Raw genomic sequence first — 27,948 nt, forward strand, 5'->3', positions numbered from 1 at the left:
TTTTCTTTCCGAGCCATGCTATTTCCCTCACATCCATTGTGCCCTGATTCTGCAGGAGTCTATTGAAGATTTTCCCATTTCTGAGCACCTCAAAACTGTCCTGTTGCATGGTCTGTTCTTCACCACTCTGGAATAAAATCAGAGTTGCTAACAGAAGAAAGAGCTGATTGAAAAAACAAGCATTGTCTGGTGTCATTACAAAGCACGCACTCCATTTTGATCACGCAAGGAATTAAAATCACAAAACCAGTGCAAGTTTGTTATCTTGACAAATCTTAGCAAGACATTTTCTCTTCAGTTAAAAGCTCATTGTGGCTTTTTTCCTCCTTTAGTAAGGCCCCATAAAGGCTTTTTGATATCAATGTAAATCTTAAAAGGCTTTACTTAACAGTAGAACCTTAATCAATGCAGTTTAAAAGTACTGCAGTTATGTATAAAGTACAAGGAGAAAGTACCTTGAAAGTGCAAATTAGTTGGAAGAAACATTGTTACCTCTCCAAGCACCTTACATTCATTGAATTAACTGCACAGAAAACTTAGACATGCCTGAATCATGAATCTCAATCTAAAAGCACACTCCAGCTACACAAAGTAACCTCTTAACAGACATTCAAGTCAGGGCCGCCTTCTCTGTCATTCCTGAACAACAGCTGTGCCCTTCCAGCCACATGAATAGCAGGAAGTCAGGCACCACAATTCATAGCAACCGTTAATAATAATAATAAATAAATAAAAAAAAAGAGAGAGAGAGAGAAAAAGAAAAAAAAAAAAAAAAAAAAAAAGTTTCTGTTGTTTCACCATACAAACTGGGGGTGGTGTTAAAAAAGCTGCCTGAAGAAGTTCAAACACCAGCCCAACCTCATCATAACCTTCTCTGAACCACACAGCTATTTAGATACGTGGGCTCATACAGTCTGTTCATGCTAATCAAATTTAGCATAGTAGCAAATCCAGCTTGCAAAAACATCATAAGAAAGCTGCCAAATATTTATCAGTGTCAGGACCTCCCAAGAGTTGAAGAAAAACCACTATGGGGCTGCCTTCCAAATCTGTACAGTAGCTTCTTACATTTTTGCTGTTTTGGAAACCAACCAACAACTGTTTACATTTCATGACTTGTGTTTACACTTTCCCTTTGTTGACAGTGTCTAGAAAACTCAAGAGTGAGGGGATTTTGCAAATGCTTCTAACAGACCAAGAGAAAGTGAGAGAGCGAATAGAGAGAAATGGAAAAAGAACCAAAACAACAAGAAGGCATCACCCTCAGAGAGCAGAGAAAGAAATGGTGAGGATGTGGTACAACTTTAATTGAAAGCTTGAAGGAAAGCATGCAAAGCATGCACAACACAGCTCATGTGCAGACGATGATTCCCATTTATCATGTATCATAACCTAAAAATGCCACACATTTAAAACCAGTCAAACATGGCAAGTGCAACAGATCATCCCTGACTAATTCTGGATAAATCCCACCCAAACACATATGCCATGCTGACTGAAATGCATTACTCTACTGAGTTTCATAAAGCTTTTGTGTATCATACATCATTGGGAGTGTATCATATACACCTCCAATATTCTCCACAGTGTATCAAACCATCCACCTTTTCTTGCAAAATATATAAAATCCTAACAACCATAATTTAGGAGGGAATATCTTGAGTCATTCAAGTTCTCCATCCTAGAAGTATCCCCACCTCAGCCTTCCAGATCACAGCAACGACTCACTCTTGTTTTCACAGCTGTTGTGCAGAACACAGCACAGAGTTATTATTCCAGACAGGTACTATTTAGTTGCCTCAAGCCTTCAAGTATGTACCCGCCACCTACCTTTCTATTTCCCAAAGGCATGCTCCATTGTCATCCTACAACTGCTTACATGGTAGTTAAATACTTCTTTTCTACAATGCAAGTATCCACTCAAAGGCTTCATTATTAATGTCTTTAGAGAGTGCAGTGAGTCTCTGGGGATAAGAAAAGGAATGCTGATGCATCCCATTGCTGGCTCTTCCCTCTGCCCAATAACGCACACGGCCAGCTGTGCAATATCATATGTGAGAAAAGTTTTCCTTCCTGACCCTTCCCCAGGCAGCAATCACTTTATGCCCTGAAGCAAGGTATTTCCTTCTACTTCTGTATTTCCTAATTTCTCCCTTACTCATCACTGAAAACCAGCAAGATTTTCTGAAAAATCTAGCACTTTATTCTGCATTAAAATCAGTTAAACTAACATGTAGTTAAGAAAGGTACTGCAGCACACTGAGGAATGAACCCTTCACTTTGTGACTGTCAGCAACTAACATGAAAATAACAAGGAGAGGTTTCATCAACAGTTTCAGTCAGAAATTCCCCACATATAAATTTGTTAGTGATCTCTTCAAAATTGAAGAAGTGTTATCAAATACAAAACTGCCTTTTCAACAGCATTACAATGACTTTAGGAACAGAGACATTTCTACATCTGCTGATTTGGCTGTGAAGGCTAGGCAGCAATGGATAAGCTTAGCCATCAAGACATAGAAAGGCAATTGGCATGCAGCTTCTGGATTTCCCAGGTAACCTCCACACATCGTCAGGAAAGTGGAGTGGAGCATATTTGTGTGTTCTGAAGCTCAGGAGCCAGCGGCACTCATTGCTGGTTATGACATAGTCCACTCCCACCTCTCCTCTCCACACGTTTACTCAAAGACCTACACATTTCCAGTTTCCTTGTTGCCTGTAATGTTCTATTACAGATAGGGAAATGGTGCCGGCTTCTTGAAAAGCAGCAGCTAACAGATGGCAAGAGAGGAGCCATGGGATTCTGTCGGAGTTTGATTCTCAGGCGCAAACTTTGGCTGCACGTCCAACCAGAAGCTAACGGCGTAATCCCACAAAGCCGAGGCCAGGCCCGGCAGCAGCACGCAGACGCACGGTGAGAGCCGCGGTGCAGTTCAGAGGCTGCTATCTCACATCGAAGCGGTGACCTGTCGGGAAGCAAAAGGCTGTTTGTTACGATGCCTGTGTTTTGTGCCAATTACGAAGCAGTTACAGTGAAAAATGTCGCTTTGATGTAAATCTCTTCAGGTAGTGAATGTTAAACACCGCGCACCGCTGGGTAGGTGTATGATTTTGCAGGATTGGAGCCTGCATCCAGGAGTAATTAGTAAGACTGTGCCAATCTTCAGTCCGTGTACTGGACTGCTGGGCCTGATGCAGCGGCTACACAGTTGGATATCATAATTAGCAGAGATGCAACACAGTGAATAATTGGAAAGATACGGAAATGCCACAGAAGTTTTATATAAGGGAAAAAATAAAAATTAAAAAAAATCCTTAGATCTAGACAACCTCGTGTCACCATGAAACTTAAGGCTCTTTTGAGGGAGTGTAAGGGAGCGCCGCTATTAAACCCAACAATTTTCCCTTGGCTGTGACCAGGCTGTGGCTATGTGCAGTGGGGGATGGCCACGGGGCAGCACCGAGCCCCCTGCGCCGGGGGCGCCCCTGGGGCACCGGGCGGAGCGGACCCAGGCCGGGGCCGTCCCTCCCCGCTGCCTGCCCGCCGGCTCGGCGCCACCCCGCCACTTTCGCTTTCGCTTCTGCGTCGCCGGAGCCCTGCGCCAAGGCAAGCCCCGGAGCCGCTTGCGCTGCCCCTCCGGCCGCCCTCCCCGCTCGTCTCAAGGTGGACGCCCCCCCTCCCTCCCGTCCCCTCCCGGCCCCGCCGCTTTCCCGCTCCCCGCTCCCCGCCCGCGGCCCCGCTTCTCCTCCCCCGGCCGCCCCGGTCCCCTCCCCGCCGGCCGGCAGTCCCTCTCTCCTCGCCGGCCTTACCTCCCGTCCGCCGGCGGGGTTAGAGGGACGCCGTCCCGTCGGGTGACCGCACGGCCTTTTCCTGGAGGCGTGCTGGCGATTGGGGGCATGGCCGCTGGTGGTTGCCCCACCTGCGTGGGGCAGCTGCCCTGGGGCGGCTTCTCCTCGGCCTCCTCCGACTGCTCGCTTTTCCTTTCCTACCTGTTTTAAATGTGGATAACTAATCTGTTTGATATCCGGTCTGCTGTTGCTCTCGGGGAGCTCAAAAACCTGGGTGGTGTTGGGGGTCATGTAGCCGGCCTGGTCCTGCTGCAGGCTGCCCGAGCTAAAGACGTGTACACTACTGAGTAACTTTAATCTGCCTAAATACGGGGATGGGGCAGGAAAAGCTGTTGCTTTTCCGCCAGAAAATCTGAGGCCGGAGTTGGACAAACGGCTCAGCAAATCCCACCGGGAGCAAAGGTGTGGGGGTCCTGCTTTTCCTTCTCCGCTGCCCTTCTCGCCCCGTGCTGTGATGATGCAGATCGCTACGCTATCAAAAAAATGACTATAGTTTCCTGCTAGTTTAACAATCTAAATAAACAGTGAGTGGTCACCTCAGTACACAGAAAAAGAGAGAGCAACTTCTTTTCTTAAAAATAAACAAATAAATAAAAGCTGCAGCCATGTGGCACCTAGTGTCCCTTTTGAGATGGCTGGAGATGTTCCAAGCTTACAGCAGAGTACCAAAAAATTAGCTGAAATATGGCAATTTGCATAAGAGGCTGGTTTATGTCATGAAATGTGTCTTTTAATTTCCAAGAAACACTGCTGTTTTTTCCTAATGACTGTACACATGTATTAATTAATCATTAGAAGAATATAAAATTGGTATTAACTGTTGATATAGACAAAACAGATAAATTAAAAATTAAGATTACATCCATGGAAGATAACACCGAGTTTTCTCTTATGCTGATTTGCTTATGCAAATAGAAACACAGGAGCTTTCTGTACCAGGTGGGACTGCAGTTCTAAATATTTTGATGTTAGTTGTCCTTGCTTTCTTCTCAACACACCTCTTTCCAAACCATTAAAAAATTTCAGGGAATTACTCGTAATATCTTACATCATAAAATGATTTTTATTTCTGTCCTTATCTGCATTTTTGAGTGCTGTTAGACAAGTCACTTGTTGGTAACTACCACAAGGCAGTAAGTACAGAGATGGCTGAGCACGTGCAGTGTCACATTAATGCAGTGCCAAAAATCTATAGGCACTCTTCCTTGATTAAGTATCACACAAGACCAGCAATCCCACAAATATCTGGTTTAATGTTTAGATTTGTATAAGAATTTTTGAAATAATAATGTTCATTGAGTGACACGTTCTTGTACTTCTGTTTGTAGATGTCAGGAGCTCACCATGTTGATAGTTCCACTGAAGAGAGAAGTGATGAAGGTCGAGATGATGTAGTTGATGCAAAGCCAGACAGAAGTAGTAGACTCTCAATTTTTGCAAAGTAAGTTGCTACTTTTATTTCTGTTATTTTTCTATCAGCTATGATACTACTCTTCTAATGGGATTCTAGTATTCAGTTTGCTGTGCCCACCGTGTCAAAGAGGGTCTGATAGAGAGAAGCTGTATGTTATGTAAGGTCTAATGTATCTGATCAGTGCCCTAAAGCTGAACAGCCCTGAAGCTGCTCTGATTTACACAGACCTATAGTATTTCTCATCAGCTTACTTGGTAGTCAAGAGACCACTAAGTTCGTTTAGCATCAATTGTAGCCCCTCGTCTTAAACATTGCCCTTTCATAGAGCTGGGAATTAAATATGCCATTAATTATCTATTTTACTGCATTCAGCTCAGCTAATCTCCTACATCACTGGAATCCCCTGCTGACTATTTAAGTTAGTTTGAAGCCTGGATGTGCCATCCAGGCTGTAGCACAAAGAAGCCTCACTGAGTCTAGAGATGTAACCCATTACAGAGTAAATTAAAAGCATTTCATTTTAAAGCCTAGTAGTCTCACTGAAGCATAATCTCACTTTCATTAAATGTACAGGCAGCAAGAACTACGTACAGCTGTCTGTACTCCTGAAAACACTAGATAAACGTGATTGAAAATGAAAAACACAAAAAACATGCAAAATTTACAAATACTGTTCAATGTCAGAAAAAGACTACTTCACATTGTGAACTTGTATTTTATTACAGGTGTTTATTACTAAGACTATTGCATTTACAGAGATGATTTTTTTTATTGGACATTCACATTCAAGTGAAGCGTATAATTTAGAGAAAGTATATGTACCATTTAGTTTTATTTTTACAGCTTATTATGAGAGGCTAATGGGTATAGCAAATCTGTCAGAGAACTGAAGCTGCCTTAGTCTTAGAAGACTTTTGATGTGCTGTTAAGCAAATCACTCTACTTTTGTTCTCTCTCATTTTCTCATTCCTCAAGTGTGTTTTATGATGTGTATGCGTATTATTAATTTTCACAAACTCACATAATACAAAATAGACAATGTAGCATTTATTTCTAAATCTTGCAAATACTTTTCAAAGGTTTCTTTTAAAATTCATTAAATGTGTGTTTTAATATACGATTGGTCTTCTTTACAAGAGGTGATATGCTAATATTATTATTAAATTATGCAACTCAAAGTTAATCATTCCTGAAGGAAAGGCAAGAATCAGCATTTCTATCACTTTTCTTTTTTTTATAAGAAATTTTTCAAGTAATTTGGCTATTCATCAGTTTGAGGCATTCATCTTCTGGCAACTCCTTGAAGATACAATTTGAAACATTTTTCTTTAGAAATAAAAAATCACTCAGATAAAATAAATACAGGGAAAAAAAAAAGAATAAATATGAGGTACTTGAGAAGATTCAACATAGATTTTGTAGAAAAAAATAATAATAAAGCCCGAGAAATCTATCAAAGCTCCTTGGAGAAGCTGATGATAGTTTAAGGAGTGATGAGCTGCTGTTCAACCAAGAAGGTCTTAAAAATACAAGTACACTGATAAAGTCCTTGTCTTACAGAAAGTAAACCTCTTTGGCCTGGAGGAAGATAGGAAAAGAATGTGAGAGCATAAAGAAAGATGGGGCTTGATCTAAAACAGTGACTGTGATGTAGGAGAAAGTGAATAGAAAGTGACTGGTCATGGTGCCTCACAAAACAACTAGGGGGCATCCAATGAAAAGTTTTACAGTCAGTTTAAAATAATCAGATGTATTTTCAACATAGCTCAGAGTGCAGCTGTAGAATGAAGTTGTAAAATGTCACAGGATATGCAGATATCAATACTTTAATTGAGTTCAGAGGAAATTAGATGAATATATGGAAGAAAAGGCTGGTGGGAATATTGATGTGAAAATCTTTGGTACAAGATGTCCCTAAAGGAGTTTTCTCTGAGAATGTATTCCGTACCACATTTTTTTGTTTGTTCTCTTAACTCGCATTACTACTCAGTACCAGATACTAGGTTAGGTGTACTGTTAGGTGGAACCAAAATGGTTCTGTGCCTTGATTGGCGACACTCCACTTTGGCAACATAAAAATAATACCTGAAAAAAAGTGTTTAGAAAGCTTTAGATTGACTGCAATTATATGGTTTGTTGTTTTGTTTTAGCAACCAAATTTTTACCAGCTGTGCAGTACTTTCAAGGAAATTCAGCATTCTGTTTCAATTATTAGTGCTTAAAATACATAAGGAAAACAACTTGGTAGATACGCATGTGAATTTTAATGTGGAAGACAACAGAACAATGAGAAACTGTATTCAAAGCCATGCAGCGTACTTCTTCCAGTAGCTTCACAGCTTCAATTCGCCTTCCCTTGGCTGTGACTGGAGATTTGTGTAGCAAGAGCAGTAAATAGGTGACAATCTTCTTCAATACAGCACATTTCTTTCCAAGTCTGTGACCCTGGTTTACCAAGGAGGTGACAAAACTCAGAACAAGGCACAGAGTGGCTTGTTTATGTGGCACAGTTTATGGGAATTCTCTTCTACATATTTCCTGTTCTCGGAAAAAATGCTATTACTTGGTTAATTTGGGTGAGGAAAGTGTTTGGGTTTGTTTTAGGAGTGTTGTTGGTTGTTTTTTTTTAGCCACTAGATGGCAGACGGGTTTCACTTTTGTTTACTACAAAACATGACGTAAAGGATAAAAACTACAGAGACTTACACTTGAACAAAAAAAGTTATATTTCAGAAAACAGAGACATCAGGATGCGCTCTGGCAAGCCTGAGCCAAACGAAATTTTAAAAGACAATGATAAACAAATATTGAGCTGAGGATTTGAAACACATTTTTAAATTCTTTATGTTATAAATAAAAACTAATAGAATTTCTCCCATTTTTTTTCTCTTGTTGAATGTATTCATGTTACACTTTTTGAGACTTTAAAAATAGTCTCTTCTTCTCCAAAGGATGATTTAATATCTTCTTTTGGAGTCTTTTATTAGGAAATTCTGTTAGGGAGATTAAGAAACAGAGTAGTAAAACCTAGATTAGCATCCAGGTACCATAATTTGTCATGAAATCGATTAGAATTTGTGTTCCGTTGTATTATATGGAGCTAGGATTTCTTTTACTCCTGATATTTTATTATATTTTTTGAAGTTATATCTGAAAATGCCCAAGATTTGGTAGACTAGCATTAGCTCTGTTAATAATCATGACGGTCAGCTTCAGTGAAGAAGCATAATACAGAAAAGGGTAGTTGTTTGTAGTATCTAGATACCAGGTTTATACTAATTTAATTATATGGAAACCTCTCTCCACTAGTTACTTTTATCCGCTGTCTGGAAACAGAAGACATCAGTTGCATATATATGTAAGAATTGTGATACTGTAGTATCATTAGTGCAAAAAACTTTGAATCATAGAATGGTTTAGGGTTGGAAGCAACCTTAATGATCATCCAATTCCAACCTCCCTGCCATGGCAGGGACACCACCCATCTGACCAGGCTGCCCAAAGCCCCATCCAGCCTGGCCTTGAGCACCTCCAGGGATGGGGCATCCACAGCTTCTCTGGGCAGCCTGTGCCAGTGCCTCAACACCCTCTGAGTGAAGAAGTTCTTCCTAATATCTAATCTAAAAATACTCTCTTTTAGCTTAAAGCCATCACCCCTTGGCCTATTTCTACACTCCCTGACAAAGAGTTCCTCCCCAGCTTTCCTGTAGGTCTTTCCCTTTAGGTATTGGAATGCCAAATACCTCAAATGTATTTTAACAAAATACCCCTAAGGAGACTGAGAGTCTGGTAGGGTACATTGACATACACTCACCAAGAGTACTTCAGCTGTTTAACAGTGTAAAACAACAAAACGTTTGTATGTTACTTATTTCTAACAAGTTGGGCTAAAGTTTGAGACTCTTTATTTTAATTAATTTGAAAGTTTGCAAGAAACATCAGTGCATATCTTGTTTCTGTAGTTCAAGAGTTATGATATATACCAATTAAATATCCAGGGTTCACAGATATACAGGGGTGTTTTTCTTTTCATCTGTATGGTATTTATTTGGGCTACATGGCATCAAAGTGAGGAACCATGGATGTTACTAAAGCTGTTTTAACTTCATGCCCCATATCTCAGCACAGTCACATTTCTCAAAATAAATAATCCCGTCTTTCAAAGAATAAATATTCGTTTTTGAGATTCAGCCACAGCTTTGGAGATGCAATGAGAGTAGAAAATTGTCTTTGTTTTGCTCTTGCTCTTTTATTGCTCTTCTGTCTTTTCAGGAGGTATTTTCCATTCACTTTTGGTTACCAATAGTTTCTTTTTGTTTGGTTTATAAGATGTTTTGCAGGTCGAACTTGGTGAAGAACAGTTTCACATTGTTGTTTTCTTTTTTCCTTCTCACATCTACGTGTGTTTTCCAGAGTTGCCCATTTTTTTTCTGGGGGGGGGCAAAACTGGGGAAACACTGGGGAACACTGGGCTTGATCAAATTCATTAATTGCTTTATTTACTGAAAAACTGCTGCTGGTATCATGGCGTGGTTGTGAAGCAACTGTATTGGCCTTCACATCACATCAGCTGTTTCTGCTTTGAAATTAACATGTTCAAATCCAAATGATACTTTGAATGATACCTCATCTTTTTTATCATACCTTTCACAGTTTTAAGGTAAAAAATGCATTTTTTTACAGGTTTTTCAGCCACAGAATATTACAAACTTTTCATAACCTATCCTTAAATTGGGTGTAATAAAAATAGCAAGTTACCTTAAAACAAATAACAGCTAATTAATCATTATTGGAATTTATGCTCTGGGCTGGAATGAAGAGATCTGAACTGAACACTTGGTTCAGCCTCAGGTTTCCTCTATGTCTCCAAGCAAATCACGGTGTGCCTTAGTTTTTCCTGTAAATGGGTGATGATCTTTCCTTTCAGCATCCCGTAAAGGCTGTCATTTTAATTTGTTTGATGTTTGTGGGCTCTGCTTTGCACAAGCTAAATAGCAGAGTATGTCCCCCAAAGCACTGAATTTCAGAAGTAATAGCTTTTGGCATTTCTAGTCTGATAATATTAATTCCTACATAGACAATAAAAGAGACCTTAACATAATACAACAGGGGTGTTTCTTTTCCATTGCTCTCCCTTAAGCTGGAGGTTGTTTTTTATTTTTTGTTCCTTGTAGTTTTTTTTAGATCTAGAACTCAGCTTCTAGAGAACTTGGCAGGAACATTGAACAACACTCGTACAATTGTGGGCAGTGCTTTCCCTTGGACACTTAATAAATGTGCCATATAGGAAATACCCAAGAGTCTTCAAATAGTATCTAGTCTAAAGTATAAAAAGTCATTAATTCCTAGTCAGTATTTGCTTCCAGTCTCCTTGGAGACTTTCTCATGTGCAGCACAGCAAACACAGGGTTATTCTTGAACTTTATCTGTAGCAATCACAACAGTGAGCTAAGTAGCCTAATTCTTTTTTATTGTAGTAATTTATTTCCTTCCTTACAATAAACTCTGCTTGTCAGCAGGTAAAATTTGGAGGAAAGCTGTTGTATATTTTCATTTTTAACCTTCTAAAGCAACCAACAACGATCCAAATTTATAATAAACAAAAACTGTGTCAGAGTAAACGTGGGAAATAGTTCTGTGAATTAGAATACAAAAGAGGTTTTGTAAACTGTGTGTGTTGTTTTGCATTATTTTCTTTGGAACGTTCACTGTGTAAATATTGCAGTGATGGTGAATTGGGTTCTTAGAGAAGGAAGATGTGTTAAAAAGCAAAGCTTGCTGTTCCACCTCCATCTCAAGATCTGCTCTGTTTTCCTACACTCTTGCATAGGAACAGTGATGGAATCAGAGTGATGGGAGCGTGTTTTCCGCATGTCAGCAAAGGTAGGTCAGGCCTGCATGACCTCAGCTCGCAGGGCGATAGTTGTGAGGGTTTGAATAGCCCCATAGAAAAGTCCAGCGTGACCCACTGCTGACATAGGCGAATCTTTGGGCCCAAGCACAGAACACAACCTGTTTCACTCTCCAGTGTAGCCCTGAGCATGGTGGGCTCCTAGCATTAGCAAAGAAGATTAGACTTGCTTTTGAGCACAAGCTGAAGCTATTTTCAGATGCAGTGTGGAGTGCCATTTGATGATGAGCCAAGGTACTGTAGAAAGTTATTTATCTCCTTCTTTCTCCGCCACCTGTTTGGAAATCTCATGTATGTGCACCCTAAAAGAGTTTAGTTGTGGTGCTTATATCAAGCTAATAGCAATTATACTGGTGTTTACCAATAGGTAATCCTAGCCAGAATGTTCTCTTAGAAATAATATCTGGGGGGAGTTGCTTTATTTTGAGTCATTTTCCAAGTGGCCTCTGTAGACCTCTTAGTAGTTCCTAGTACCTATGACAGATAAAAGAGGCTGTATCTTTTTTATTGTATAACTGGGAGTTGCCTATATACTTTACATTCCTTAGGATATTATGTGCAAGATTTCAATTTTCAGAACACCCATGGAAGGTGTATACGCTCAGGTTTTCCAGAAATGCGTAGAAAGCCTTTCAGCAAGCAATATTATTTTCGGTAAAATTTTACCTTTTGAATATTATTTGAATATTATGTTGCATATAATACTGTGAGTCTTGCACAACAGATACCATGCAAGAAGCTAATTAGGAAGCTGAAGGTGAATTATAAATTGATGGTTGAGAGTCTAGAATTTGCTCTATTTTGGTCAACTGCAGGTGTTACACCAGCAAATTTTCATGTAGGTTGTAAAATGTCCATACAATATTAGGTGCCCAAAGACTAGGATACTGCTACCTGCTGTTTGATTTTTATTTTTATTTTATCCTGTCTTTTCTTCAACTGTCATATGAAATGTGGGCAATATAAGACATAAAAGACTGTTGAAACTTTTTTTTTTTTTTTTTTTTTTTTTACTAAGTGGGACTTGCTTAGCACCAGTGTACTCCATCTGGTTCATTTGTATTTAATGAATAAAAATGTAGCCATGGTTTTGATACTGAGTTATGTTAAAGCCATCACTAACACAAATTAGGACAGTGAGATACTTGGCACTGAGGGACGTGTTTTAGTGATGGGACTTGGTAGGTCAGCTTGATGGTTGGACTTTAGGATCCACCTTGGTTGGTCTTTGCCAACCCAGGTGATTCTGTGATTCTATGATATGTTTAGATACAACTACCAGAACTCCAAAAATAGCTGTAATGTACAAAGTACTCTAAACATTGTAGTCTGAGGTTTGTTCTTTCAAGTAGCTCAACTCCTTTCATTATACAGTAAGTTTCCAGTTGTCCTGAACTGGGTTTCTCCGTTTCCAAGTTGTTAGAAAACTTCCCTTCCTGATTAGAGAGGGCTATGAAACTAAAGTGGCACAAAAAAGCTAAAAGGCTAATTCAGGTTTTGAAAAAAATGTCATATAATGAGGGATTTAAAATGTATTCTGTTTAGTTTCTCTGAAGTTGAAAAATAATTTGCTTATATTAAGTAAGTATGTGTGGGTTATAATATTAGGCGATAGGAGGCACTTTTTGCAAGAAAACAATTTGTAAGTAGATCCAACGGAGTGAAAATGTACACCAGATATAAATTCAGCCAAGCAGATATTTAGTAGTGAGGGCATTTAAACACTGGAGTATTTTATTTAGGCACAGAACATCTTTGAAAAAGTTTGGGTATGAATCTGAAAAACATGCTTCAGATAAAACAAGCTGCAGGTTTGTAGAAACTACTGAATGGGGTTGTGTGGGTTTGTTTTGCAAGAGATCAAAGGGAAAGCATGCTCATGCTCACACACAGGAGAGTCAGCTACTGCAGTTAGCATGCTGCAGGTCACCGGTGGATTTTGCTCGCCTCTGTGACTGTTGCACTTGTTAAGCTTTGTGGTAGGCAAGGCTGTACTGGGGCTGAAGCTAATATACTTCAGATTGTGGCTTCAAAGGATGTGGAAAATGTACACAGCTGCTACTGGAGTTCAGCTGAGTAGCTGCAACCTGATAAACCATGGCAGATTGGCCATTAAGGTGCTGGGGGCCCTTAGGGGGATGCCATATTCTGTGCACTGCAACTGTTTGTGTATTTTGCAGTTAACATAAAACTGTTAATGCCTACACATGATTATTTACTATTCAGGGGAGCTAATGTGCAGTAACCAAAGATAGGGAGTGGTTTCTGGACTAAAATCCCCTGTACACCTCTACAGTACGCAGTAAAAATGCCTTTGGTTGCAGCAGTTTTTTCCACCAGGCACGTGCCAGTGAGCGACCTCACCTACTCTGGACCTAAAGATTGTGCAAACGTGTGCTTGCTAAGGGCACACAGGGGATTTAAAATTTGTTTAAATTTAAAATTCATTTAAATTTAAAATTCGTTCTCTAGGTTACTGCACACTAATATCATCCAGAAGCCATGAGATCTGTAATTGCTTTATGAGATCTGTAATAGCTTGAAATAAGTTTGTTTAGGCTGCATTTGTAATTAAAAAAATGAAGGCCCAATGATGTGGAATTAGTTCCTCAAAGTTATTCAAGAGCAGAAGCAAGATTCAAGCTCTGTTCTGAGCACAGCTATGTGGCTCTGAATGTGGATAACAGCATGGAACCAGTCAAGCATTTGGGGTTTGTTTAATACTTTTCATCAAGTTAACTCAGCAAAGCATAGTTAGAATGTTATCTTAATAAATACTTTTTATGGCTTGTGTTTTACTGTTGGAGGTGATACAGCATGCTACAAGAAACTTAGAAAAATGCCAGGATTTCTTTAAAAAATCAAAGCATTTTATTTTGCAAATTTTCTGCAAAACCTGTAACAGTACTGCTACATGTTTCATAGCAAGAACAAAAGTCAGATTTCAATATGAAACTTTTACTGGCCTGGAACCCAGTCTTGCCTTGGGCAAAGAAATTGTTAATGAAAGCTCTGGTCTTTCCCAGCCCTGTTAGTATCTTCACAAGTTCAAGGAAGTAATTCCATTGTTTACTTAACTCCTTTCTTTCAGGACTGATATAAGAATATTTCCCTTTCAAAATGAATCCTAAGATTAGTGTGTTTACAGTTAGAAGAAGGACTCGGGGCATGTTTTTTCCTAAGAAATGAGGGACACTCTTCATCAGCTTCCTCATATCAGGTCCATTCAAGGAAAAGCCTTTTCCTCTGGTGATTTTAAATGAGCTTTGTTCGGTCAGCTGACAATCTTGTTCCAAAGAAGTCATGAACAGTTTAAAAGGAGGTTTAAAAGGAGGCTTAAGACTAAATATTTACTATGGCCCTGATCTTGTGAACAGTTAGAAGCAGACTTTATTTTATGGCCTGTCTGGTCCTCTGACCAGAGGTAAGGTAGTAGGTCTGTGGGATGTGCTCACTAGGGCGTGTGGTGGTGTTTGAGTAAGCACACTTGCCACTTCCTGGCATTCTACCACTTCCTGAAAATGACTTTTGTGGTTTAGGCACTTTGGCAGAGTGGTATGTGAAGAAGAAAACACTGGCCAGACTTTTTCTGTCATTGATAAATATGAACCTTACACTCCAGAGTTATCAAATTGATCTGTTTCACCATCATTTAAAATTTCTTTAGCATAGAAAACAAGGTTATTATTTTAGAGGGAACAGAAGTCTAGGACTGTTTGGCTGTGCAATCTCCCTGACACAGTAAGTAATATAGGTGCAATTATGTATGTGCTTTTAGGGGAACTTACATGTTCAATTTTGTAGGACCCCTTTTCTCTTCTAAACCAAGAGTTTCTATTATGTTGAAAAGATTCTGAGTTCAGTATTAGAAATCTCTTCAACTTTTTAAATATTTCTCTGCAGCATATTTAAAAATGGCCTTCTAAAGGACTGCTTATTTTGTTGGTGCTGGTTTATCTAAGTCAGCAGTCATTTGCTAATAGCTTTCTGTAAGGAAATTGAAAGTAAGCAATATTTACTTGAACTTTTTCCTATATTATCAAATATTCCTCCTTTTTCCTCAGGAGACAGTTACTTCAACTATTAAGCCATTTTTCAGTTTACCAACTGGCACTTAATTTGGAAGTTTGGGGAACCTTTAAAACAATGAATTGTGAGGCATAGTATTTCTTACTTGGTTTACAATTATCTTTAAGCTCTTTCAGGAGAGTCGTTGGTAAGGTGTTATCTGTCTGAAAAAGCGAGAAGTGGAAATCGCATCTGCTGCTGGGGTATATTCAGGAGAAAAGGTTTGAGAGCCAATTGTGTGTCACAGACAGATTGCAAACAGAACGGAGATCTTCCAAAAGCCAATCTCTTATGCAGTGGCTCCAATTAGTATTTAAAGTAGATTTCATTTCATAGTCCAGCATGCAGCCTTGCTGGCGTGTGACCCAGAATCATATAATCAAATGCAGTGTAACACAGATGTAGTATTTGGACTAGCCTTTCTGGGTTATGCTTAGTTAATCCCACATAATTTATGCTTGCTGGTTATTAACAGTAAAAGAATATTCATTTTATAAAGGAAGCTTTAAATAGTGACAAATTCATTTTGTCCAGAGATGTTGCTGCTTTGCTAACCTGATACAATATTAATGGGGAAAGGCAACAGGATAATCTATTATTTGCATGCAGCTCTAAATCTGCACGACATTTTACCAAAATGGATTTGACAAAGAACAAAGAGTCTGCCTTAAAGTACTTAAGATCTAAAAAGCTCTAGTCAGGTTTAACAAGTATCTTGTGCTTGTTATTACCAATAGGTTCCAAGAGAAAAAAAAAATCAAAGAGGGGAAAGTGTACAGCAATTAAAGGTGTACAAAATATGGTGAAGTTATTATACTGGATAAAAGCATTGAAACAGGCTAAAAGTATTAAAGCTGGCAGTTTGGTTGTATAGGACTAAGACATATCCATGCATGATCATCAGAAAACAACAGACATACGAAGAGACCACTAATTATGGAGACTGGAGTAGAAACAGGAAACCAAATTTTGAACCTTGATTTGTCTAATTTATGAATTTTGTTTTTCTGGTCACCTCTTCAGAAGAATAACTGAATTGGTCTCCACCACACTCAGCTTTACTACACAGAATTTGATGATGCCTTGTGAATTCAGACAAAATCTTCCTTGTATTTTCAGTATTTCCCATCTATCCTTTAACTGCTTACTGAAAAGAAAAATGAAAATCCACTGCGGGAGGTTTTCCCCAGGAGAGCAAACATAGCACTCGTGATAAGTAGTTGCAAACATCCTGAATGGTATGCATGCGATAGTGGAAGAAGTGGGGCTTTTAAGAAATAAAGTAGCATAGAACCACACAGTGTGTATAAATAAAATCAGCACTGTAGGCTACAGAAGTTTCTGTAGAAGTCTTAAAAGTAAAGTATTGGCCTTCATGCCAATACTTTACCACTCCACTCAATGGGGAATTTATTGAAATGCAGTATTTTCAGAGGTCGACAAATATAAAAGTAATGAGAGGGACACCTCAGTGTTTAGTAATAGAATAAATAAAAAGCCCTGCGGTTTTAAGATGCCTTCCATCCCACAACATTAAGTTCATCAAAGTTCTGTTGGATGTTGACGGATTAACAGAGATTTGTACTGTGAACTTTGTCACTGTACCACTACTGTCATCTTCTTGCCTGGACTCAACAGAAAGGCTGACAACCTGAAACAACAGTAAATATACTTTCCAATGGCAAAAGGTATGGGGACTCCAGAAGCAACCCTGAGATGGTGTATTCTCTAAAATAAGCATGCTTTTTTAGACAAACGATTTTTCTTTTTAATAGAAACCTGTTACCAGTCATTCAAAAATGATATATGGCTGCACATCAGATTAAAGAAACATGCCAGACTAAAAAAAAAAAAACAAAAAAAAAAAACTATCACAATATTCTGAGACAGTCCTAATCAAATAAAACTTAAATTTACTGAACTTCATAGAACAAAAGTCAGAGTTCTCTTCTGTGTATGTGTGTACCTTGGATAGAAATACATGTAATCAATTTAACCTTTTCTACTCTCCTATGAATGGAAACTTCCTTAAATTGAATAATATCTTAATTGTTGTTTTTTAAATCTACTTACATCTTCTAGCATAGCAACAAAAGTCCCTGACTTTCTGTGGCGTAAAGAGGAATGCAGCTGTTTTCAAAGCCCAGGTATGCCCTGTAATATCACTGTTAGAATTAATTTCTAATTAACACTATAATTTCCTCTTAGAAAGGAAAAAATGTAAAAACAAACAAACGTGAAACAGGGAACCCCTCCCATTCTCTGAGTAGGAAGTGATGATCACAGAATCAATGCATGGTTTGGGTTGGAAGGGGCCATAAAGATGACGCAGTTCCAACCCCCCTGCCATGGCAGGGACACCTCCCACCAGAGCAGGCTGCCCAAAGCCCCATCCAGCCTGGCCTTGAACACCTCCAGGGATGGGGCATCCACAGCTTCTCTGGGCAGCCTGTGCCGGGGCCTCAACACCTCTGAGGGAAGAATTCCTTCCTAATGTCTAATCTAAATCTACTCTCTTTCAGTAGCAGGTACCAACTGAAGAGTACCCAACACACCTTGTCCTATCACCACACCCTCTGACACAGAGTCCCTCCCCAGCTTTCTTTTAGGCCCCCTTTAGGTACTTGAAGGCTGCTGTTAGGTCTCCCTGAAGCTTTCTCTTTTCCAGGCTGAACAACTCCAGCTACCCCAGCCTGTCTCACAGGGGGGGGCCATCCTCATGGCCCTCCTCTGGACTTGCTCCAACAGCCCCACAGCCTTCTTGTCCCAGCACAAGAAGGATGCCCCAGAGCTGAACGCAGGGCTCCAGGGGAGTCTCACAAGAGCAAGCAGAGGGGGAGAATTACCTCCCTTGCTCTGCTGGCCACATTGTTTTTGGTGCAGCCCAGGGTATGGTTGGCTAGTTGGCTTTTTGGGCTGCAAGTGCACACTGATGGCTAATGTTGAGCTTCTCGTCAACCATTACCCCCAGGTCTTTCTCCTCAGGGCTGCTCTCAATCCATTGCCCACTGAGCCTGTATTCATTCTTGGGATTGCCCTGGCCTAGGTGCAGGATCTGCAATTTGTTTTTATTTTTCTAAATAATTTGAATATTCTTCTAAATGATCATGATTTTTTTTTTTTATTCTTCTAATCCTGTCTGCATGGCAATTCAAGAGACTGTTCTTTTCCAGGGAGACCAGCTTCTTCTGCAGTCATTATTAAGTGTCACTGAATTTCTAGCTTTTAAGGCAAAGAAGCTCACATTTTCAGAAAAGCTGTTGTCTGTTGGTTACTAGCAGTCTCTTTTTAATTGCTGTTAATGTTCCGGTTTAGTAAATGGACTGGTATAACAGTTTTTACCTTAGAGACTGCATTTTCTTCTTGATGTTTCCCTTTCATTCACTCTCTTAAGACTCCTGTCTTGCTGGTACCACTCCGAGGGGAGAACATACAGTTAGAGCAGACCGACTTTTTTAGAGCAAAAGTTTTTTTTACATTCAGCAGCCTTCACACCTTGCACAAAGATCACCATTACCAGACTACGCAGCTGACATCAATTGTGCAATGGAATGGAGGCTGAAGACCCTCCATGGAAATATATCAGGCTACACTTGAAGTTAAGCAGATGTTTCTCATTGAATTACTCGGAGCTCCAGAGGGCTGGAGGACCTGAGCCCAGGGGCTTGGCTGGAGGAGGTGGGAGAGATGATGAGAGACTGGGACACTCAAGGAAGCCCTTGTCCTGTACACAGATTTTTAGTATGTTGCTTTGTCATACCAATAACATATGCGGTAGCAAAGATAGTACAAGAGGGATGCTAGTAGGAAGGAAGCCAAAGTAGAGGAAATTGTGACTGCTAAGAGACACTGCTTTCAGTAAAATTGACAAGATTTTAATTTTTTATTGAAAATAATCTTTAAGGATGTTTAAACATTAACAGTGGTATTTTTATCTGTAAATCCTGATATCTTTACATACTGACGTCATAGTTTACCCAAAGTGTAACAGAAAGGAAAGTTTGTTGTGATAATTAACATTCATTTATACAGTCAAGATCAAAGTTACTACTGGTGCAAATGAATTTATCTCCATTGACTTTGACAGAATTTTGGCCACTAATGGTGATGGGAAGTTTGGCCTTTACTATTTAAAACTTCAGGAAGAGTATGATAAGTGGTATGGGAAGCTTTAATTTTATATTTGAAATGTAAGAAGTTGACAATAATGATATTCCCAGTGTTGACACTGATTTAATATAGACTTGATGAAGTCCCATTCCCAGACAGACCATTGTCAGGTTTAAGCCCTCAATTTAGAGACACGGTAAGGATGAAAATGTGCAAGCTATATGAGGGTGCCAAAGTGGAGTTTTGATTTTCCTGAACTCTTGACCAAAAGGAGAGAACATGAAATATGTGAGAGCACTGATTGAAAGACTATTTCTGTCCAAGGGAAAGATCACATTGACCACTAGTGGAGTGAGGAATTAAGGCATGGCTGTAATTAAAGGCTGAAGAAAGAGGAACCAGTCATAAAATTCAAGCTTCTATTTAGTCTGGGCAAGTTTGAATTCAAAAAGAGGGATGACACTGGATGTCAGAGAAGCAGAAGGAAATAAAACTGAGGGCAGATAGATGAAAACAGTTTATAACAGCACATAATTAACCCATGGAAACCCTTTCAGAAACCATTGTGATTAGGATGTCTATAGAACAAGTCAACATTTTTATTAACGTATGTCCAGTTCAACGCTTACAAAATAAAAAAAATATCTGGAAAAGCTTTATCCTTTCAGTCATAAGCCAGCCTCTCACTAACAAGGAATTTCCCTTAAGGACTGATAAGTACATATTTATTACATTATTAATCATTATTGCAATTATTTAGCTTGTTTGAACTGAAGAATGGGATTTTATACTATCAGCTTAGGTCACTCAGGCAATTCCCATATTGCACTGTTTTGGCACGGCAAACAAAATCTTAAAAAAAAGAGTTTTCACTGGACTGCAGAGCGGGGATAAGTATATAGCACAACCTTATTCATTCAGTTTGGACAGATACCAAAAGTTTTCTGGAACTGTTTTGTTGTTCTGCCAGTAAAGAAATGATAGGCGTAACCCTGCAAGATACGCTTGGTTGCTTATTATCTGATTATCCTGTTCAGGACGGAAAGAATCATTAGAACAAAACCATACTATCTTTTGTAAAGGAATGGGGAAATGAAATAAAGGGTTCATGTGGACTGCCATGCTGGCAAGGCTCGTCTGTGACATTTTGACATTGAACAGCCCAGAGCTTCTGGCTTACTTTTGGGAATGCCAGCAGTAGCTACATCCCGTACAGTCCTGAGGCTTTCCGCATGAATGAGTGCAAACTCCTGAACTCGGAAGTGAAGTGGTTTCAGAGCAGAAGTAGTTGTGGGGCTACATTCCGGGGCCAATTCACCCAGCTGCTATTTTCAGAGAGCTTCCTTGTGGGGTAACGTGACTGCCTGACTTCTGGTCTACAAGTAGATCACTTGCAGCATTTTAGGAGAGCGGACAGTGTAAGCACAACGCTGTACCACTTACGTAGATCTGTCCTAAGTGTTCATGGGCAAGATTAAAAAAGGAATTTGTGTAGAACACCCTTGAAAATATCCTATTATGCGTAACAGCCACTGCTAGTCTTACAGCATAGTCAGGAAGCCAGTGAAGCCAGGGAAATCTGTAGTACTTGAATCCAATGTGGACTGAGGAAATTAGCCTCTTCATTGATCTGAGTGCTTATTTGTTGTTTTATTTTTTTTTTCTCTCTCTCTCTTTTTTTTTTTTTTCCTAAAGAGTTCTCGAGTAATATGGGATAGGGGGAAATTTCAGGCTAAAATAAGAATCCAAGACATCTTTGAAACTCAAATGTGATATTAACACCAAACAACTGTGGATAATTCTTTAAAATGGCTAACATATATATTTTTTTTGAGGCAAAGCATATTTAATTATTGCTCCCAGAGCCCTCAAGAAGTAGTATGTAGTGAGAATACCAATATTTATGATTTGCCAGAAAAAAACATACTGTACTTTCAGAGTATCAAATACAGTCCTCAAGTAGGTACAATTCAAAACCTAGTTTCATAACCTCTAAAAGAACTCTAAGAGAGGAGATGACATTAGGAGGGTTATGTGTAAAAAGAATACAGACAACGCTTGCTAGGTGCAGCTATTTTATTTGGTCCTTTATAACAGAACACTCAAAGATAAGAAGGAACTGTTTTAAAATTGAATTCCAGTAGCATTTAAACATGATGAATCATCCAGAGATGGTTTGTTATGGTTTGCAGTTAGGCCTGTCCTTTAGTCTTAAAAAAGAGGATGCTTGGAGCCAAAACAATCGTTAAATCAGGTAGGTAAGAAGGTACATTTCCTAAACAACATTTCATCAATTTGCAGCAATCTCATGTCTACAGGCTGTTATTGAAGCAAATAGCTTGGTAATTCTCTAGAAAGATGTCAGAATGACCTTAAATTAAGTGAGATTATGGGAAAAATCTCATTTGGTTAAAAACAAACTGTAAAGTGCAGTTAATTGTGCTAAGAAAACAGGTTATGGTTTCCTCTCAGACTTCAGCAGTAAGTACTATTGGAAGCAGGATGCCAGACTGAATAAGTAAGAGATTTGTTGATACCTTTTTCTGCTCTTTTCTGAGCAGTGTTTCTAACCCAGCCTGCTCCAGAGCTCGGTTATATTTCTGAGGCATCAGCAGACAGTTTAAAGGCTCTCACTGGCTTTAGTTCTGCTTGTAGAGATCTCAAAATTGGAAGCCAGCTGGCTGGACCAAAAAAATCCACCTCTAAAAGCACGTACTGCTAAGTTCCTCATGACTGTACTTCAGGCGGGCATGCTGGCTGTAATAGACTTGTTCTATAATTCTTCATTTAGAGTAAATTGGTGGGTAAGGTCCATGCTATCTCTCAGCAGCCCTTTCTAATTCAATCTATGGCTCCCTCACAAAGCAGAAAGGTCAGTGCACAGCTGTATGAATGGGGAATATTTACAGTTTTTTTTTTTTTTTTACATGAGGTTCAGATGCCAATGAGCTTACCCTAAAATGTACTTAGATTTTGCTTAGGTTTAAACTATTGATTGACAGACCAAGTTAACACATGACCTGTTCGTATCTGTAACCTTTGTCATTAGAAACTATCAATCTTCATGAAGTCTAGGGATGGTGATGATTCAAAGAACAAATCCTATCATGCCATGGGGTATACTGTGTATCTTCTTGTAATGCTAGGAATAGTTACTAAAGAAATCTGTCTGTGGTTCCATGAATTAATTACAGTAAAAGTAAAACAGTACTTATGTTTTAACCATAGTTTGCAAAAGCCTGACTTGCTGTTTAGCCCATTTGTTTTATCCATGGTATTTGGGTCAGGGTCTGCTCATACTGCTGTTGGCTGCAGTTCAGTCAAGTGTGACTTTACCATCATCAAAATCCAATAGTGTACAGTAATCGCTGCATGGAAATGACAAGACTTAAGCAATGAGTTAATATCTCTACATCTCTGTCCGAAATACGAAGGAAGAAAACAAATACGAGAGAAATAAAAGCACGAGTTCGGGCTGCTGCAATAGTCTGAGTCAAGATAAATAGGCACATTGCATGTGACTGGCCACTAACAGTATTTTCATTTGGTTCACATAGAAAAAAGAAGAATGGAGAAGAAGAGCAGCCAAAGTCCTCCCTCAGTAATCAGTACCGAATTGTTACACCCACATTCCAGTATAATATGGACTACAAGAAAGTTGGCAAATGTATTATTATAAACAACAAAAATTTTGAAGACAAAACAGGTAATGTTCTTTACCTGCTTGAGAAGGGAGGTTGGACCACATGACTTCCAGAGGTCCTTTCCAACCTAAACCATTCTGTGATTCCTTTGATGACATTCATTACAGATTTTAGATTTTTTATACTTTCTTTAATCAATAAACCTATTATTTTCAGAACATTGAATTTTAATTACTATACTTACCTTATTTGAGAAATAGTTGTTCGTACAGTTTATTCCTGTTCTTTAATACTTACATTGGAGCACCTCTTTGCAGCTCCTTTGCAGTAGATATTTTAAAAAGCACATCACCTTGCTCTTCCAACTTCAAACTAAACCTTTGTCCCAGACTTTAAGGCTGTGTTGTTAAAATTTGAACTTTGGTATCTGCAGCCCATGTTATAACTTTCCTGTCCCTGAACTACAGCTAATAGCTGTAGCTTTGCTACAAAAGCTAGTATGTGTAGCTGTACTCGGTTCACGCTCCTGTGGTAGATGCGTTTAACTTTCCAGACTGTGTACAGTTTTGAAGCAGATGATGTTTGTGTTATAGTCAACTTAATAGGTTTTTTGTTTTGTTTTGTTTTGTTTTTTTCCCTACACACTGGGTAAACACATTAAATGAAGAGCTTACTCCAAAGAATTTACATCAGTATGTGTTATGTGGGTATCACAGGGACTCTTTTTCAACATTAATTCCCTGGGGAGGTTTATTCATGTGTCACTCTGCATAACCAGGAGGAGATAGAATCCTCCACAGAGATTCCATGTTTCAAGATTCTGGAGGTATACCAACATTTTTCAGGATAAGATACATGTTAACATTGAACTTTGCATTATTTTGCATTAAAAAGAACCTCACAGTTGTTCTAAATGCTACAAATGTTAAAGGATTGTTTTAAAATCATGTCACCTTTCAATATGTAAATTATTTTGAATTGTCTAATGTGAAATCAATCAACTGTATTCTTTCTTTTCTGACAGGAATGGGTACACGCAATGGCACTGATAAAGATGCTGGAGATCTAACTAAGAGTTTTAGAAACCTAGGTTTTGACGTTCACATATACAATGACCGAAGCTGTGATGATATGGAAAAACTACTGAAGCAAGGTAAAAAATTACAACCGGAGAATGATTTATTGTGGAAAGGCACAATAAAATAAGTTATGCACTGCACAGAGCAGGTCAGATTAGAACAGATTGCTTAGGCCCCTCTAAATGAAGTTTTCTCTGTGGAAGGGCTGGTTTCTAAACAGATTAGTTTTAATTCCCCACCTCTTCCTCCAAAGTCAATTCAGAAATACAGTTTTATTGTCATAGTAGATGAAGACCATTGTCATTTAGTGAAGAGTTCAGCCTGTTTACTCCAGTGGACTAGACTCTGCATTCATTTATTCAAGGTACTCATCACATTGTTAAAAAGTGGGTCGTGTCATCTTTATCCACTTCTTACACCTTCCATAAGAGGCCCACTGTACAGTTAGTCTCAGAAAGTTTTCATTTAAAGTTTTCCTTCCTTTTGGCTAAAATGTATTTGCCTTGTAGCTGCTGAAGAGAATCACAGTGATGCTGCTTGCTTTGCCTGTATCCTTCTAAGCCATGGGGAAGAAGGCCTCATCTATGGCACCGATGGACCTATGGCTATCAAACATCTGACTGCACTCTTCAGAGGAGACAAATGTAAAAGCCTTATAGGGAAACCCAAATTATTTTTCATTCAGGTAATAGCTCTAAGGTAAATATAATACCCTACTGCAGCAGCAGAGAAGACGTGTTTTGTCACGTGTCTGGTCTTGTCATCTTCACTGCTATTCCAGGCATGCCGAGGCTCTGAATTTGATGAAGGTATACAAACTGACTCTGGACCTGCAAATGACACTCTGGAAACAGATGCCAATCCTAGATACAAAATTCCAGTAGAAGCAGATTTTCTGTTTGCATATTCCACAGTGCCAGGTAAAAAAAAAAAAAAAAAAAAAAAAAAAAAGTGAAAAGAGCGTGGGAGGAAAGAAGCCTGACAGCTTATCACTCATATTAATTAATCATGCACTATTTGTAAATTAGACGTGTGTTTTTACATTTAAATTTCAGTAACCGGGTATGTATAAGTAAATAAAAAAGAAACAGTTATATTGTGTTAGATTTTTTGTTTTTGTTTTCTGTCTTCAGAATTTTTTTTTTTTGTCTTCAGCAACCTTAACGTTTTTATTTCCAGAAGTGCAAATAAACATGCTGAGTATGTTGACTTTCACCAACATTTAGAATTTTAATTTACTATGGTTAACAACCTTCTTTTTTAACAAGAAGTGAGATTCTAAAGAAAATACTCCTACTGTAGTGCTATGAAGCTAAAAGTATAGCATGCATGTCACACTAGCAGTGACTTTGTAGGAGGTACATAATTAAAATAGAGATTGTGAATCTGAGTATGAAGCTATAACCATCAGGAACAGAAATAAGTTATCTTAAATATGTTTTTAAAATTGCTTGATAAAAAAACATGATCTGAACTCCTTTATTACAGCATAGACAAAGTTTGTAGGCAGAGAATTAATCTTTGATTCAAGTTGCTAACATAGCTGTAAGAAGTGGGAAGTCCTATCTTCAGTTCTCAATTGACGTTTTCCAAGTGTAATAGTTACTCTGATAAAACATGTTATTTTTACAGAACTTGTTGTGTCTTTGCCCCTAATGCATCCATCACAGCTGCTGCAGTACTACGCCTAGCATTGTAGATCTGCATTGATATAAGCTGGTGTACATTGGTGGGCAAAATGCTAAGACCCAGCGTACGTTGGGCCAATGTGTTGTATCTGCACCTTTTATGCTAGCTACAACTGAAACAGGAGAAAGCCCAGATTTGGCAGGTAAGAAGGCACTGACGTTACAGATGGCAGAGGAACGGGATACTGCCTTTCCACAGCCTGTTTTAGTGACTATGTTGAATTTGAGTTGAATGCAGAGGAATGAAGAGGATAGTTTATGGCATGAAGCTAATGCGAAAATAAGGCTCTATAGAAAAATATAGAATGGTACCTTGGTATCATAAGGACTGGGGAGCTGATATTATTCTCCATATTAATAAAGCAGGATAGGTGATGCAAATAATAAGAATTAAACTTTGTGTGTGCTGTTACTGTAAATCCAGAATCTTTCACACAAACTAGTAAATCTCTGATATTCCGTTCTTCAGTGCAAGATAATAAGAAAAAGGGAAAAATAATGTACTTTTTATCTGTCTTCCCTGTAAGGTTATTATTCATGGAGGAATCCTGGAAGAGGCTCCTGGTTTGTGCAGTCTCTGTGCTCTGTGCTAAATGAACATGGAAAACAACTTGAGATCATGCAGATCCTCACACGGGTCAACTATGTGGTTGCCACAAATTTTGAATCACAGTCTGATGATCCACGCTTCAGTGAGAAGAAGCAGATTCCCTGCGTAGTGTCTATGCTCACTAAGGAACTTTACTTCTGAAAGCAGATTTTAATGCAGCCAATGATGTGAGATAAGGATCTGTTTTTGGGTGGAGATTGGATTATAAATTGGAATAACACTAATTTATGTAATGCGATTACACTAGATTTATAAATTGCATAAGCTGGAGTATCTGATGGATGGACAATATACAAGATTTTAAAGAAATAAATGCTCTGGACCAACCCTACAGCTAATACAAATTATTTTGATTTTCCTTAGTGTGGCTGTCTTGATTTATGGGTATTGAAGATGTTCTGAGAGTTAGCGACCTGATCCATAAAAGTTGATTCCAGAAAACAGATTGTAAAATTTATAAAAAAGTGTATCAATGAGACTCCATCTTTTCTCTCACTACTAGCTCAAGGAACTGCAAATTCCTTGGAAATTTCTGAAGACTATCATACTATGGGAATGTCCAGAGATGAAATTGATTTTGTAGCTGTTTAAAAGGGTGGTTCATAGTCTAATTTATTCACTTCCTTTTTTATAAACATTATTGATTATGATTAATGGTTGCTCTGTGCTTAATATGGAAGTCAAATTACTTAGTTATCGTTCTAGCAAAAGATGGTTTTATTTGTAGGTGATTCAGTTGAATAGTATGGAAATGTGACAAATACAAACATTTTAATTTTTATTCTAAAATTGGGCAAATTGTAATTGGATGATGCCTTATTAAAATGCCACTTTGGAGACTTTTGCTTTGCAAATGACAATTAACTGTTAGAATGACCTGAAACAGTGGTATTACAAATAGTGGTATTTGTTTGCCTGCAGAAATAAAACTATCTGATTGTTGATTCAGAAGTTTTGAATCCACAGAAAGTTAATGTCTAGGCTTAGTTATAAACAAACAAACAAAAAACAACAACCTAAGGTTTAATGTTAAAATGATAGAATTATGTGAATGTTTACAAGTGGATGTTTAGATTTAACTTCTGTCTGTGAGGAATTTTGCCAAGAATGGAAATACTTACTTGAATCAGAAACCAGAAGTGCCTTTTTAGTTACTGTATTGTCTTGATTTTGTATTTTGGAGTTATGTCAATGGTGATAATATTCCTATTTTTTATACTCTCTTTAAATTTGGTAGCTAGTTCAGAAAAGTAAGTTTTATGATTTGGTTAGATGGCTAAATGATAAGTTATTCACCCTTTTCCCAGCTAGTGTATTCTATTCTTTTTTAAATCTTCTAAGAAAATAGTTACATGCTATTAGGGCCAAATTACCGAATTATTAAATCAATTTTCTTACAAGAACTGTGGCATAGCGAGGCATATTTTTTCATAAGTCAAATTTACAGTTGTTTGAATAAAATGAATTACTGTTTTGTGGAAGTCTTGAGCATGACATCAATAAAGACCTGTTTTGTTTTTTAATTTCTTACAAATATGTGCCTGTTTGTCATTTAATCTGGCAAAGCGAAAACCA

At 38.5% G+C, this 27,948-nt stretch overlaps 2 protein-coding genes across 3 annotated transcripts; one reads left to right on the plus strand and one right to left on the minus strand.

Annotated features, from left to right (window-relative positions):
- Positions 1-2,147: 2,147 nt before the first annotated feature.
- Positions 2,148-4,105, minus strand: LOC118169289. The gene is made up of 2 exons (XM_035330434.1): positions 3,797-4,105; positions 2,148-2,969 (listed from the first exon to the last, which is right to left on the minus strand). The coding sequence occupies exons 1-2, from the start codon at positions 4,078-4,080 to the stop codon at positions 2,630-2,632; spliced, it is 624 nt and encodes a 207-aa protein (XP_035186325.1). The 5' UTR covers positions 4,081-4,105; the 3' UTR covers positions 2,148-2,629.
- Positions 3,574-27,907, plus strand: CASP7 (caspase 7). 2 transcript variants are annotated; one of them, XM_035330432.1, is made up of 7 exons: positions 3,574-3,607; positions 5,178-5,290; positions 22,910-23,058; positions 24,021-24,149; positions 24,585-24,760; positions 24,857-24,995; positions 26,291-27,907. In XM_035330432.1, the coding sequence occupies exons 2-7, from the start codon at positions 5,178-5,180 to the stop codon at positions 26,512-26,514; spliced, it is 930 nt and encodes a 309-aa protein (XP_035186323.1). In that variant the 5' UTR covers positions 3,574-3,607; the 3' UTR covers positions 26,515-27,907. The 2 variants fall into 2 exon arrangements, with proteins under 2 accessions (XP_035186323.1, XP_035186324.1); XM_035330433.1 differs by lacking the exon at positions 3,574-3,607 and adding an exon at positions 4,767-4,788.
- Positions 27,908-27,948: the final 41 nt, after the last annotated feature.

This window comes from Oxyura jamaicensis, chromosome 6 (genome assembly GCF_011077185.1).
Source record: "Oxyura jamaicensis isolate SHBP4307 breed ruddy duck chromosome 6, BPBGC_Ojam_1.0, whole genome shotgun sequence".
In the NCBI taxonomy this organism is placed as follows: domain Eukaryota; kingdom Metazoa; phylum Chordata; class Aves; order Anseriformes; family Anatidae; genus Oxyura; species Oxyura jamaicensis.